The following is a 15,308-nucleotide window of genomic DNA, read 5'->3' as shown; positions in this document are numbered from 1 at the left end:
GAACAGATTGCGGAAAATTTTCCGCAGGTCACGCTCACAAGCCAACCTTGAGCTTCTCAAGGAAGCTGTGGCCCATGCGCGACAGGTAGCTCGAGAAGAGAAAGAGGCCAAGTGGTTAGAATGGTGTGAAGGCTTCAGGCAATCCACATCACTCAAAGACCTCTGGGCCTGCCTCCAGCGCGCGACTGGAAGGAGGACAAAAAAGAGCCCCGCACACCCTAATGCCAGGGAGGAGGCTGAGAGGCTCATCCTCTCTTACACACAAAGAGCCGACACGAGGCAACTCCCCGCAGATGCCCAGAGACGCCAGGAACAGCTGCTTCCTCAGCGACTCGCCCGTATCAGAGCGGCTAAGGAACGCCCAGCTTGAACAGACCAGCCTTTTACGCTGCAGGAACTGCAGAGGGCTGAGAAAACTAGCAAAGACACCGCCCCAGGTGAGAACAGAATAAGTTACACCATGCTGAGAAGCATGGTGAAGCTGTGTAGCCAAAACATCCGAGAGAATGGTTATAAATCGTCTCAAGTGGAAACTAGGTGAACCACATGATAACATATATGGTTTTGCAGAAAGGAGAAGCGTTGCGGACAGCATCGCCTCGCTCCTAGCGGAGATAAACAACATACCAGCTATAGTAGTCTTTCTCGATTTAGAAAAAGCATTTGAGTTGGCTTCACCAACCTCTATAGCTGACAAGCTGGTAACGAGAGGAGTCAGTGGCCGCTTTTGGACCCACGACTATCTCACCGACCGCAAAGCTAAAGTAAAATTCCAGGGCCAAGTCTCAAACATTTACCAGTTTGAGAACGGCACACCGCAGGGAGGAGTCCTAAGCACCACGCTCTTCAATATCCTCATGGAAGCTCTTGTGAGCATGCCCTTCCACAGAAACGTCACTCTTCTCAGCTATGCTGATGATCTGGCCCTCGTTTCTACTGGCCAGGGAGACAGAGTTGCCAGAGCGCAGACTGGCCTTGATGCAGTAGCCACTGTATGCATGGACCTGGGGCTTAAGATCTCAGCTGAAAAGTCACAGGCAATGGCCGTGATGACACCTACCCATGATAGGAGTCTCAGCATCCAGGGTGTTTGCCTACAATGGGTGCCGGCGTACCAGTACCTTGGAGTTTGGGTGGACCAAAGACTGACCTTTAGGAAAGAGGTAGAGTACCTCAAAGAAAGAACGAAGACGCGTCTAAGCGTCATGAGAGCAATAACTAACACTAGGGCTGGGGCAACCCACCGTGTGTTGCGACTGTATTACGTACAGGCTGTCCGATCCTTGATTGACTACGCAGCAGTGGGGTTAGTGTCCCTTGCTGATAGCAACAAGAAGAGCCTGGAGACAATACAGAGTCATGCATTGCGAACCATCCTCGGGGCTCCCCGATGGACCAATGTACTGGCCTTACAGAATGAGGCTGGCTTACCTCCTTTATCAATGAGGATCGAGCAGCTTGCAGCCACGTTTGTTGCCAAAACTGTTACCAGCTCCATTAATAACCCGGCTCGCCGGCGCCTTTTTGTCACTCTCCCACAGGACCACAGGCTCTTCAAGGAGAAGACTTGGCTGCGCAGCATGGTGCACGCCACACAGCTAACGCTCCATGACGTGGACCTGGTTGGAAGGGGGGAGGACAGACAGATTGAGGGCTACATGGATTCACCACCATGGACAACAGTGGCAGCAGCCACCATCCACACAACTACGCTACCATGCAAGAAGACACAGTGCCCGCGATATATGTTTCTTGCCAGGGCCAATGACACCTTTCTCCAGACAGGTACAATAGGTGCTCGGGTATATTATACAGACGGCTCTGTAGATCCGAACACAGGTAGGACAGCCGCAGCATTTGTGTGCGGCGAGGAGAGACATGGCTGGAGGACGTCTGACCATTGTTCCACCCTGCAAACCGAACTTGTAGGTATAACCTCCGCTCTCTTACACGCCAGACAGCATAACAACACACACATAATAGTTTATACAGATTCAATGACATCGCTGCAGGCCCTAAGACGCACCCCAGTCAGGGATAACGTCAGGCTTATTACCATGACCAGGCTCCTGTTGTCTCGACTGAAAGACGAGGGCAAAACGGTGACACTGGCATGGATTCCTAGTCACATAGGTATTGAAGGGAATGAAGCAGCAGACAATGAGGCCAATAGAGCACTGACACAGGACCAACCGTCAATTAATGTTTCTCTTAGCTTCCAACAGATTAAGAAACTAGCACTGTCGGCTACCACACAGAGGGCACGAGAGCTGCGGAGAGATGCAGAGGCGCATTCCGCCACACTCCAGTGGCAGGCGCTAACGACCAATGGCGAACCACTGGTGTTACCAAACTCCATCACAAGGTGTGACAGAGTAAGTATACATCGATTACGCTTGGGTTATCCCACAGTCAGGTCGCTTGGTGAGGACTTCCAAGGAGAACACTGCAGGCACTGTGGGGACTTCTCGGAGGAACCTCTGATCCACTATTTGCTGGACTGCGAGGCAACGGGTCCGCTTCGAGCACTGGCAGCGAGGCACGGCCACGTAGAGAGCAGCGATAGATGGACATCTGCAGCGAGACTGGTCAGGTTCGCAACAGACGACTACCAGAAACTACTGGATCACATACGAAGGTATGCACCCCCTAGATAGTAGACAGGCACAAGCTGGACACAGATAGCCCCGAGTTGACGGTCACCACTCTTCCTTTCGACCTGTGACGGGCTGTGACTAGCTGGGGCCCCGTACGTATGTGACCAACATCGGGAATCAAGTACCAGGGGTCACTGCTGCGAGGGGCAAACTATCTGTGTGCGGCGCCCTCAAAAGGCAAGTGCACAGCTGCAGTGGTGTGACCGGAGCTGGGACCTGATGAACTGCTGCCTCCCTCGAAAGCGCCAGGTAAGGCTGCCGCCCCACCCTATAGCTGTATTCAGTTTTGTCTACTCTTGTCTTGCGTTTTCCGTCCTTTCTTTTTGCAGCGACACTATCGTGATACCGACAGACCACTTCCAGACACTTCACCAATACACTTGTAGGTATGATCCTCTAATTAGCACACAGACACAGGTTGGACGCAGATAGCCCCTAGTTGATGACCACTACTCCACCTTTCGGCCTGTGACGGGCTGTGACTAGCTAGGGCCCCGTACGTATGTGACCAACATCGGGAATCAAGTACCAGGGGTCACTGCTGCGGGGAGCAAACCATCTGTGTGCGGCGCCCTGCAAAGGGAAGCACACAGCTGCAGTGGTGTGACCGGAGCTGGGACCTGATGGACTGCTGCCTTCCTCGAAAGCGCCAGGTAAGGCTGCCGCCCCACCCCACAGCAGTCACACTATGTCATTTTCCTTCTATTATTATTATTATTATTATTTTATTTATTTATTTATTTATTTTATTAATTAATTAATTTATTTATTTATTTTTTTTTTTTTTTATTTATTTTTTATTTATTTATTTATTTATTTTTTATTTTATTATTTATTTTTTTATTACTTTTTATTATTTTTCGGATTTATTTATTTATTTTATTTTTATTTTTTATTTAATTAATTATTTTTTGCTCTCTCTCTCTCTCTCTCTCTCTCTCTTCTTCTCTCTCTCTCTCTCACCTCTCTCCGACCTTCCCATCACTCTACTACTCCATATTTCACCGTGGTTCGGATAAGGCCACAATAACAAAATGACCCCTCTGCTTTCCAGAGGCAATCTTACACTGACGCTACTTTTACCCCTTTACACTCCCACAATACACTCCGTTCCAATGCTTCACTCTCTACCTCCAACTATAACTATCCTACCGTGGTTCGGATGAGGCCACTATAATGAAAATGACCCCTCTGCTCTACAGAGGTACTCTTGGATTCTTCATCTCTATGCAACTTTCCATCTCTGACAATTCCCTCCGTTCCGCTCGCCCTCTCACACTGTCTCGTGGTTCGGAGTCCACGTTAAGCTGTAGGTCCCTCTGCTTTACAGAGTACTTCTTGATCCATCCACACTTTAATAAATGTATAAAACACTTTTAAACTCACTTTTCCCCAACCGCCAATTCCGAGGAACCCGACCTTCGGGAGTGGGCGCGTCCATGGCAGTGACAAAAGACTACTTCAAGAGACGGGCCATCCATAGCCCGTGTGGGTTTTCTACCCACGAAGATAAAGAAGAAGAAGAAAAAAATGCGAGTCATTCCTCTCAGGCAAGCGAGAGCGACAACACCTCTGCGATGGCAGCTCAGCAACACCGAGGTACCTTCAAGTGGTACAATAGAAAGTCTGGATTCGGTTTAATCCGTGACTCCGAAGCCAACCAAGACTTCTTTGTCCACTTCTCTGGCCTAATGAGATCCTTCAGAAAGCTGCTTCCTCGAGAAGGAGACACCGCCACCTTCACCACCTTAAAGGGAAAGAAGGGACCAGAGGCCAGAGAGGTAACTCGGGATGGAAAACTGGAACGCCCTCCTCCCCGCCCTAAGTTATCTCCCAGGGCCGAGAAAGCAGCAGAAGCGGATCTCAAGATCAAAGCCTGCATCTGTACGGCACAAGTGCTTGCAGGCAACAACACCCGCCGTCTGCAGACCTTGATACCGCTTCTGCTGAAGGACAACGGGCTGCCCGCCATCACCATCCCATAGGAAGTCTTCACCACCACACGCCACCGTACCCAAAAGACAAAGAAAAGACGCCAGCTGTCCAAAGAAGAACCTCGCCACGAAGACCGCATGGAGGAGGGAACGGGCAACGAGGAAGAAGAGGTTGAGGACGAGGTCGTGGACGTAGTAGGCACGGACACAAGCTTACACAGCCACACCACGGACCTGCTTGACAACACCACTACTTCCCCAGCACCTACAGAAGACTGATAAACAAAGGGCATAAAGACCACCCTCAAAGCTGCCACATCCACCAAGGACAAGAGCCAGTGGCAGTGGGACACCCTGTTCAGCCAGGACGATGCACCGCCCACCAAGAACTACTTCCCGAGCTGCGAAAAACTAATGGCCGATATAATGAAGTACTGCAACAAGACCAGCGACTCTTCAGACAGCCAAGACAGCCAGAACAAGAAAAAGCGGCACCAGCGCCGCTAAGAAGAAACTCAAGAACAGAACGGGCCACCATAGCCCGTGTGAGTTTTTTGTACCCGCAATTACTAACAACAAAAAAAAAATTCGAGACGTCGTATCATTACTACTACTACTACTCGCAGCAGCGCCTCATCATTTGTTACCATGACTGGCCGCGGCAAGGGAGGCAAGGGACTTGGAAAGGGAGGAGCCAAGCGTCACCGTAAGGTTCTGCGTGACAACATCCAGGGCATCACCAAGCCCGCTATCCGTCGGTTGGCTCGCCGAGGCGGCGTCAAGCGCATCTCCGGTCTCATCTACGAGGAGACTCGTGGGGTGCTAAAGGCGTACCTCGAGAACGTCATCAGGGATGCCGTCACCTACACCGAGCACGCCAAGCGCAAGACCGTCACTGCCATGGACGTCGTCTACGCCCTCAAGCGTCAGGGATGTACCCTCTACGGATCTGGCGGTTAAATCTGGAGTCGGTCGGTCTGTCAACAACAGCAACTGCAAAAACACCATAAGAAACGTAACACGTAACGCCCAACCGGGAGGCTGGCTCTCGCGGCGACTCGCGATCCTGAGCAGGATTGCTTCAAGTCGGGTGCAACAACAAGAAGAACAAGGAGAAGGAAGAAGAACAACACAGCAAACAACAAAGACAACTCTTCGCAAGCTGAACTACTGCAGCTCAACATCCCAGCCAATCAGCGCTCCTCCTCGACCAGGAACTTCATCTTCTGAGTAGGATAGGAGAGTGAAGATCGCTGCGACTGCAGACCAGCCAATCAGCGCTCCGGTCTACCCAGGAACCTCGATCCTGAGTAGGTTTCTGGAGCCAAGCTCGCTGCTCTTTCCAACCTTCTCCAGCATCTGCTTTACGGGGCTCCTTCAGGATTCCCGCACTCCAGCTACTTTTACTTTGAGTACTTAGGTGCTCGAATTGAATAGACATTACGCTGCTCCAGCGCGTTTCCCCACCCTTCGCCCTTCCTGTCTGTACGGCGCTTCACACACGTGATCCCCACACGGAATATCAGTTTGGGTAAGACCCTGTGACCGAGGGATCCGGTGTGCTGGGCCGTAGAGGAGGATTGTTTGGCTTTCCCCTTTTTCTCTCACTTCTTCACTCCTTCCGTTTCACCGTCCCTGGGTGAGGGGGCTGGAGGACCTAAAAAGCCTCCAGAACTCCCGAAGCAGGGACAGCCTGCGATGCGCTGAGGAAGCCCGTGAGCGTGCGGGTCCAGCCTCAGTTGCGGGGCCAGGTACAGGTAACATCAGTTTTTGTGGAGGGCCTTTCATAACCTCCTAGGTTTCTTTTTTTTCTGATTTTTTCGTAGCTTTTTGAGGAGGGCGGGATTGTCTCGACGGCTTTTAGAAGCCGGGCAGTCGGCTAGCAACCACCAACTGCGAGGCAGCGCCAGTAAGAACACGCCTGCACAGGGGAGGTTGCAACCCTGGGCAAGCATGGTCAGAGAAAAATCGAGATCCTGTACCAGTAAACAACCGATGACAGAGACTCCAGTACCACGATACCCCAGAGACATGGACCAACCACAAGATGCCTCCGCAGAAGACCAGACATCCCGCCGCGACCCAAGGGCCATCTCACCAAGAGAACGCTCCATGAGCATCGACAGACTGAAAAGAGGGTTTCACCAAGACTCCGAGGAAAATGACGTCGCACCACCGTCCAAATGCCGCGCCCCTGGGCAAACCTCTGTACCCGCACCCTCCACCTCGGTCACCCCAGATGAAGATGAAGAAGCTCGCAAAACCAAGTACGAGGAAAAGCAAGCAAGGAAGGCAGCAGCACCACAGCCAAAAAAGGCTCCCACCTCCCGGCCTCAGACCGGCGCAACTCCAAAGATCATCATTCCGGCCACAGCCGGCTTCCAGTCACCAGTGGATGTTGCGGAAGCAATCGAGGCCGCACTGGGCACAAGAGAAAGGCTACCCATGAAATTCCTGCAGTCAGGACAAGTCCTCCTCTCTCCACCAACGATGGAAATCCACGACACCATCCTGAATATGAGGGTACTGAATGGAAAGCCAATACGTCTTCAAGCAACAACACCCTACAGCACCAAAGGGGTGCTACTTCGCTATCCATTGCTGATGCCGCTCTCCATCATTCAGAGACACCCTCAGGGGATAACAGCGGAAAGATTCACCTCCCGGGACGGAGAACCGACACGACAGGTGTCAATCACCGTCCACGGTGCCCTTCCTGGCTCACTAGACCTAGGGAACTGGGGCACCTTCTACACACGCCCATACAGCAAAGAACCTCTACGGTGTTTCAACTGCCAGAGGTACGGCCACCACAAGGCAAACGGCACTCTTCTTGCCAAATGCGGAGTCTGTGCAGGGACTCACGACACGGAAACGTGCATCAAGACCCACAAGAAAGGCGGGGAAACCATAGCAAGATGCCCCAACTGTCAGATACCTCATCATACCTGGAAAAGGGCTGCACAGCACGCAAGGAGATCGTAGACGTGCAGCGAGCCTCCCAGCAGCAATGGATGGTCCGGCACCGACCCTCGCTGGCCAAAAGCAATGTCACTCAAGGCCGTTCAGCACTTGCAGCCACCTCGACCTGAGGAAACAGGACAGAAGCTCCCACCAACTCCCAACAACCTCCAGAACAGCGCTCGGAGCAGTAGTACAACAACCAAGGACGGGCAGCCGGCCACGCCAACGAATAAACATGTCAAAGACGCCCCCACGAGCTCAGACACCACAACCAACGGAGCACCTCATAATCTCCAGAAACGACTTGAAGGACATGTTCCACACATTCGAATCTGCTCTAGTATCCATGCTGGGCAAGGAGGTACCAACGGATGCTATCGCTTCCCTCACGGAGACAGTTGTAGCCAAGATCTCCAAGAAGAAACAAGCACTCCCACCACGCAAAGCTCGCAGTCCATCTCATCATCGATCACCATCAACACAACCAACTCCTGCCCATCAGGTAGCACCGGGGACAACACCGGCATCAGCGAACATAGAACGAAAGAAGGCAGCCCTCGGGCTAACGCGCAATCCGAACAGACAGCAGCACCGCCCATCACAACAGGCAACCAAAACAACACCGCAGCTAGCCAACCTGACGAGGGAGAACACGGCCAGGCGATCAAGATCCTGCAATGGAATTGCTGCAGCATCAGGAACAAGCTCCACTTACTGATGGCCGATGCCTTTGTACACAGAAGAGATGTAATCCTGCTGCAAGAAACACGGCTCCCAGAAGACAGAAATGTTCGCTTCCCAGGATACAGTGCCTACCATCTCCCTGCCATCGAAGGACAGACCGTCGGATGCTCTGTACTAGTTAAAAATAGCATCCCCAGCAAACGAATCGAACACCCTATCCACTGTGGTGATGGCACATAAGTCGTGGGTGTCACGATACAGCTGAAACACGAGTGCATACAAGTCTATAACATTTACCATCACACTGAGGCACAGCTCGATGCAGGTGAACATTTCGCCCTCTGTGCCACCACAGGAGTCTTCATCGGTTGGGATTTCAATCCCCATCACAACGTTCTCAATTCCTCCAGACCGAATCGAACCGGGCAACACCTCGCCGAGACGATGGACAGCATAAAAGAAGCTGTACTTCTTAACACTGGAGAGCCGACAGTATATAGCCGGAGGAGTCCTTGACCTTTCCTTCACCTCTCCACATTTCAGTCAGGGTGCGAAGTGGGAGATACATGATCACCTGGTTAGTGACCACTTTGCTATCACCATCACCATCAACAGCAAAAAACTGCCAACCCAGAAACCAATCCCGAGATGGAATACACAAATGGCAAACTGGCCACTTTTCAATGAAGCGCTTCTAGAAGCCCTCCAGACTACAGACCCAGGTCTCACTGTTGATGACATGGAACAGCGGTTAGTAAATGTCTTCCATCAAGCAGCAGACAAAGATATCCCCTACACCAAATTTCCTAAGCAGCAATACCGGGATCACTGGTACTTTGACAAGAGGGTTAAAGAATATAACCACCGTATCAATAGCGCCAAAAAAACTTAACCGACGACATAACACACAGACAACCCGTGACCTCCTTAGAGCAGCAATCAGGACAGCAAGGGAAGGGAAGAAGAAGATTCGAAGAGAGAAGTGGCTTGAATGGTGCTCAGGCATGAACTCTGTTACGGCCCACCCGTAACATACATTACTACCATCACCTCCTCCGCTTGTTACCTCGTTCGCCACCTCTCCGCCTCCCCTTCCAAGTCACCGTCTCGTGAACCTTCCACGCCACCGTTTCATGAACCCTCCACGTCACCGTTTCATGAAGCCCCGCTACTGTCCCGAAGTTGGATTCACGCGGCCCCTTTCGACTCAACCGGAACTGTTGAGCCAGCTCTTGGCTTTCTGAAAAGCAAGTTGAGATCCAAGCCTCAACCAGTGAACACAACGCCTCTTGGGTCTACCGTGGGATCAACCATCACCCAGCATTTCACCACTGCGACACCGCATAAGTATCACTTCCCCTCGTCCGTGTTTTCCACATTGCCTCTATATAGGATTAGGATTATTGTTAGATATTAAGTTGGGTTATTTATTGTTGTATTTATTACTGTGTTATATGTATATGTGTATGTCATTTTCCTGGGTTTCATGTTATATATCTGTGTTTCATGTTTCTTGTTATATATGTGTCAATTTCATTATGGGTTATTAAAATAGCTTTTTAAAGTGACCCCCTTTCGCATTTCCTCACCAGTTGAACCTGCAGTGTTTTTTTTTTTACTGTTATTGTTCACCGGCTCCCCGATGACAATCTTACCAGTTTAACCGGTGAACGTAACAACTCCCACACTTCACTCAGCGAGATGTGGAAATATATTAAAAAGGCAACTGGACAGAGAGCACCTCACCCACCAACTCACCCTAATCCCGAGAGTGAGGCCCTCCGACTAATCGGCGCATATGTAGAACGAGCCAGCTCCCAACAGCTATCCGCTGCATCACTAGACATGCTCCGAGAACAACTCCTTAATCAAGAAACCAGCATATCAAGAGCATGTGAACAAGAGTGATTATCTGACGCTGCTTTCACAATACGAGAACTCAGTGATGCCATGAAACCCAGACCTGACACAGCAACAGGCGCTGACAGAATATCATACTCCATGCTACAACATGCAGGACCAACTGCAAACGATGTGTTTCTGCGTGTCATCAACTGCTCATACGACACAGGACATCTCCCTGCCGCCTGGAAGAGGGCTACTATACATCCAATTCCCAAACCAAAAGACCCATATCGCTACTCAGTTGTCTGGGGAAAACAGCCGAGAAAATGATTCTGCACAGACTCCAGTGGACGACCGGGCCTTTCCACGAAAACGTCTTTGCCTACACTCGGGGCAAAGGGACGAGGGACTGCCTCTATGAGATGCTGACCACCATATCCGATAGAAAGGCAGCTGTAATTTTCCTAGACATGGAAAAGGCCTTCGAGCTTGCAAACTCAAGAGCCATCTTAACAGCACTCGTACGAAAAGGTGTGGGCGGCAAACTACTGAGATGGACGAAGGATTTCCTCACTGAAAGAAAAGCAAGAGTGCGTTTTCAAGGGCATCTCTCCCCGTATATGTCTTTCGACAACGGCACGCCACAAGGAAGTCTCCTCAGTCCCTATCTTTTCAACACACTGATGGAGGAACTCGTGTCCCTGCAGCTAGGGTCCAACATCAAACTTCTCAGTTACGCAGATGACATTGCCATCGTCACCACAGGCCCTCACTATCTACTGAAAGCTCAAAACGCCATAACAGCAGTATTCGAAAAATGTTCTGCTCTTGGGTTAAAAATCAACTTGACAAAAACTAAAGCTGTACATTTTAATGGAAACAGAACCCCACCCCCGCTCAGGATAGAGCTAGATGACATCGAGTGGTCACGTTGCCATCAGTACCTTGGAATCTGGATGGACGACAGGCTCAATTTCCAACAACATGTCCTCACAATTCAGAATAGAGTCCGCCCCAGACTCAATGCACTGCGTGCCATCACTGGTGTTGAAGGCGGAGCCGATTTCCAAGTCCTGAGAACATTTTATCTTCAGGGTATCAGATCCATCATAGACTACGCAGCAACCATCCTCGCTACTATTCCGCCAAGCCAGATCGAACACCTTGCAAAACGAGGCTCTTCGGACGATAATGGGGGCACCACGATGGACAAAACTCTGCAACCTGAGGGCAGAGACTGCAATCGCACAAATAGCCTATCGTGTCCACGCGATGAACACAACTCTCCTGGGCAAGAAAGCCTCACAAGGAAAAGCACTATCACCAGGGTCCATCAGAGCTTCGCCCAAAACGAAGATCTCTTCAGGAAAAAGACATGGGCTCATAAAGCTGCACAAGGCATCAAGTCCCTCAAACTCGGAGCACTCTTCCTGACAAGAGCCACCGACGCCCCACACCCAGACTACACTGAAAAACCTCCATGGCAGGCTCCCAGCTACCGCTTCTCACCTGTGAAGCTAACAAACAAAAAATCAAGTCTTACAGCCACAGACCTAACGCACCAAGCCCAGCAAGCCTTCACCGCTGCAAGAGACAATGATGCAGAAGTCTACTTCACTGACGGGTCAGTTGATCCCAACACAAACAGAGCTGCAGCTGCATTCGTGCACAACCTAGAGACAGGACACTTCCGACTACCTGACCACTCCTCCACCCTGCAAACAGAGCTAGTCGCCGTCGGAAAGGCTCTTGAACACGCACTAACACGTCAAGCAAACATCATCATACATACAGATTCCATGGGAGCCATCCAATGCCTTCAACAAAAGTACATCTCAGACAACATACACCTGATCACTTCCATCCATGCCAAAGCGCAAAGAATCCAAGAGCAGGCCAGATCTATCACCATCAATTGGGTTCCTAGCCACACTGGTATTAAAGGAAATGATCTCGCTGATCAGGCTGCGAGAGATGCCCTCATACTCCCAGCCATCAATGCCAGGACCGCCCCATCCTTGTCACTCTTTAACACAACTGTCAAAAAAGCTGCTCTCATACGCTGCCGCTATGACCTTCAGCAGCACGTAGCTAAAGGATCCCCCAGTGCCAACTGGTACTGCATCACAAGTGTCTCCCCACATCCGCCATATAACCTACCAAGACATATCTTGACTAGACTACACAGACTCCGTCTTGGTTATCACTGCTTTGATGAACTCAAAGACACACTTCCTCAGTCATGCAAACACTGTAACACACCCTCAAACACGCCACTCATACACTATGTAGAAGAATGCCCAAGAACAGCACATTTTCTTGAAAGAGGATCTGCCGCGCCACACGTCATCAGAAACACAGACATTAACCAACTCATCGATCTCGTTAGGGCACTACCGCCCCCACGTTAACATTTTCTCCTCACAACACTTTTTAAAGAAATTCTTTTCGTACTGATGCAACGGGGTGTATCTTGCACTCTGCTATATGCAGGTATGCCAGACTCCCCAATGCACAAAGGACGGAAGAATTCAACTTTTAATACACGAGAAGAGACACTCTTAGACACAAAGGGTGTATCTGACACCCACTACACGTGGGTAAGCCAGACTCCCCAAGTGTCAAATAGATGCCTCTTCCAAATCTTTGAAATCACTTGTGGGCCGCCACTAATGCAGTTAAGGCCCACGCCACTCGTTTGTGGCATACCTTTCACACACACACACGTCGGGTGCAACACAACACAACTCTTCGCAAGTTGAACGACGCCGTTACTACCATGCCTCCCAAAGCATCAGGAAAGGCTGCCAAGAAGGCTGGCAAGGCTCAGAAGGCCATAGCCAAAGGGGACAAGAAGAAGAAGCGGAGGAGGAAGGAAAGCTACTCCATCTACATCTACAAGGTGCTCAAGCAGGTCCACCCCGACACTGGCGTGTCCTCCAAGGCTATGTCAATCATGAACTCTTTCGTGAACGACATTTTCGAGCGCATCGCTGCCGAGGCATCCCGCCTGGCACACTACAACAAGCGCTCCACCATCACCAGCCGGGAGATCCAGACTGCCGTCCGTCTCCTTCTGCCCGGCGAACTGGCAAAGCACGCCGTCTCTGAGGGCACCAAGGCTGTCACCAAGTACACCTCCTCCAAGTAAACTGACTGTCAGTCAGCTAGAAGGGGGGAAAGAAGAAAAAAGAGCAACTGCTGTCTCAGACAGTATTCAAACCCTACCCGGCTCCATAGGAGCCACACCTGAATCCAAAAAAAAGGAGACACAATATAGACAAGTGTGGATGGTGGTCGCCGCTGGTGCACCAGAGCCGGATGGATGGATATGGATGGATGGATGAGCTAGATGGCTGGCTCGTCATTAATGAAGCTCGCAACCGAGTCAGAGCAAAGAGATCCATCATCCACTGCACAACAGCAGCAGCCCGTAGTAGTAGTAGTAGTAGTAGTAGTAGTAGTAGTAGTAGTAACTCGGGTTATTTTCATAATGCGAGGAGGACTTGTGGAATGAAATCAAGCAATAAAAATAAAGAAATGAATGAAAAGAGAATATAATAAATCAATGCATAAATAAGAAAGAAAATTGGAGAAGAGATAAATAAATAAATAAACACCTACCCATATCTCAATGATGATGATGATGATGATTAAGCGTACGTATGATACCAATCACGGCAGGCAGGCTTATGAGGGTGGGTGCATTCATGCTCTTCTTCTTCTTGATTAATGATGATGATAATACCTCCTATTTCAGTAACATAACATTTTTCATCACCCAACCTCAGGAAGTACAGTTATTATAGCTTGTAACATGAATCTTCGCTCCTTTTTTTTTTTTTTTTTTTTTTTTTTTCTTGACTGAATTGCAGTGAATCAATCAATCAATATATCTACAAGTCAGATTGGAGGGGAAAGCAGTCATTCTCCATCGGCCACCGACATACTACTACTGATCAGAAACATGCACATGGGATATCGGATCCAAGACACAGAGAGGAAGGTTGAAGAAGAAAAAAAAAAAAAAGAGAGAGAGAGAGAGAGAGAGAGAGAGAGAGAGAGAGAGAGAGAGAGAGAGAGAGAGAGAGAGAGAGAGAGAGAGAGAGAGAGAGAGAGAGAGAGAGAGAGAGAGAGAGAGAGAAAAAAAGTCTTCTAATCAGGAAATCGCTCGACCATACGGATCAAAGCCAACCCATTCATGGTCTATGTAATATTATTCTCTTTAGATAAAGCACCTTTGGCCCTGAAGAGGGCCTAGATATTGTTTGTTGTTGCTTGCTTGCCTTGGATGACACACTTATTAGGCACGCTCGCCACGGATTCGACGAGCCAGCTGGATGTCCTTGGGCATGATAGTGACACGCTTGGCGTGGATGGCGCACAGGTTAGTGTCTTCAAAGAGACCCACGAGATAAGCCTCGGAAGCTTCCTGGAGGGCCATGACAGCGGAGGACTGGAAGCGGAGGTCAGTCTTGAAATCCTGGGCAATTTCACGCACCAAGCGCTGGAAAGGCAGCTTCCTGATAAGCAGTTCGGTGCTCTTCTGATAACGGCGGATCTCACGGAGGGCCACGGTTCCTGGCCTGTAACGGTGGGGCTTCTTGACACCTCCAGTGGCAGGAGCAGATTTGCGAGCTGCCTTCGTGGCAAGCTGCTTGCGGGGCGCCTTGCCACCGGTGGACTTGCGGGCCGTTTGCTTAGTACGTGCCATGGTGAGTAAGTAAGTTACTGCCGCTCGGAACGAACAGTTGGGCGAGTTGAGCGTGTTTTCTTCTTCTTTTTCTTTGGGGGGGATAGAATAGATTGGGTGAAGGAAGAAGGAAAGGTTGGTGATAGTGGAAGAATAGGTTAGAAAAATGAAAGACAGTAGGAGATTTGACAGGTGACGGGCTATTGTTCATAAAAGTTTTACCATGAACTTTTTCTAAGCTACTTTTTCTATATATATTTAACTTTTTACATTTGTTGGCCGCAATTATTATCATTATTAATATTATTTTGATTTATTTTATTTTTTTTAAATTATTTATTTACACACACACACACACACACACACACACACACACACACACACACACACACACATGTTGTGGTTGTCACACACACACAATCTCACACACACACACACACACACACACACACACACACACACACACACACACACACATCACACATCGTATATTTTCTTGTTGTGTATTATTTAGGGTGAAATGGTTTGCTT

General features: G+C 49.8%; 3 protein-coding genes across 3 annotated transcripts; all 3 read left to right on the top strand.

Moving 5' to 3' along the window:
- The first annotated feature begins 506 nt into the window (after positions 1-506).
- Positions 507-2,657, top strand: LOC123500720. Its single transcript, XM_045249359.1, has one exon. The coding sequence runs from the start codon at positions 507-509 to the stop codon at positions 2,655-2,657; it is 2,151 nt and encodes a 716-aa protein (XP_045105294.1).
- A 2,569-nt stretch (positions 2,658-5,226) lies between these two features.
- Positions 5,227-5,551, top strand: LOC123500726 (histone H4-like). The gene has a single exon (XM_045249365.1). It carries the CDS (start codon positions 5,240-5,242, stop codon positions 5,549-5,551), a length of 312 nt encoding a protein of 103 aa, XP_045105300.1. The 5' UTR covers positions 5,227-5,239.
- Positions 5,552-11,868: 6,317 nt separating this feature from the next.
- LOC123500723 lies at positions 11,869-13,262 on the top strand. The gene is made up of 2 exons (XM_045249361.1): positions 11,869-12,490; positions 12,883-13,262. The coding sequence occupies exons 1-2, from the start codon at positions 11,884-11,886 to the stop codon at positions 13,233-13,235; spliced, it is 960 nt and encodes a 319-aa protein (XP_045105296.1). The 5' UTR covers positions 11,869-11,883; the 3' UTR covers positions 13,236-13,262.
- Positions 13,263-15,308: the final 2,046 nt, after the last annotated feature.

The sequence above is a fragment of the Portunus trituberculatus genome, unplaced genomic scaffold, assembly GCF_017591435.1.
Source record: "Portunus trituberculatus isolate SZX2019 unplaced genomic scaffold, ASM1759143v1 PGA_scaffold_475__1_contigs__length_85926, whole genome shotgun sequence".
In the NCBI taxonomy this organism is placed as follows: domain Eukaryota; kingdom Metazoa; phylum Arthropoda; class Malacostraca; order Decapoda; family Portunidae; genus Portunus; species Portunus trituberculatus.
This window is presented reverse-complemented; position numbering and strand designations above follow the sequence as displayed.

What these genes read in the sequence shown, in the direction of transcription:
- LOC123500720 (XM_045249359.1), top strand. Translation starts at nt 507, where the DNA reads ATGGTTATAAATCGTCTCAAGTGGAAACTAGGTGAACCACATGATAAC.
- LOC123500723 (XM_045249361.1), top strand. Translation starts at nt 11,884, where the DNA reads ATGGGAGCCATCCAATGCCTTCAACAAAAGTACATCTCAGACAACATA. An exon ending in TAGGGCACTACCGCCCCCAC is followed by an intron (nt 12,491 to 12,882) that starts GTTAACATTTTC and finishes CCAAAGCATCAG; the next exon opens with GAAAGGCTGCCAAGAAGGCT.
- LOC123500726 (XM_045249365.1), top strand. Translation starts at nt 5,240, where the DNA reads ATGACTGGCCGCGGCAAGGGAGGCAAGGGACTTGGAAAGGGAGGAGCC.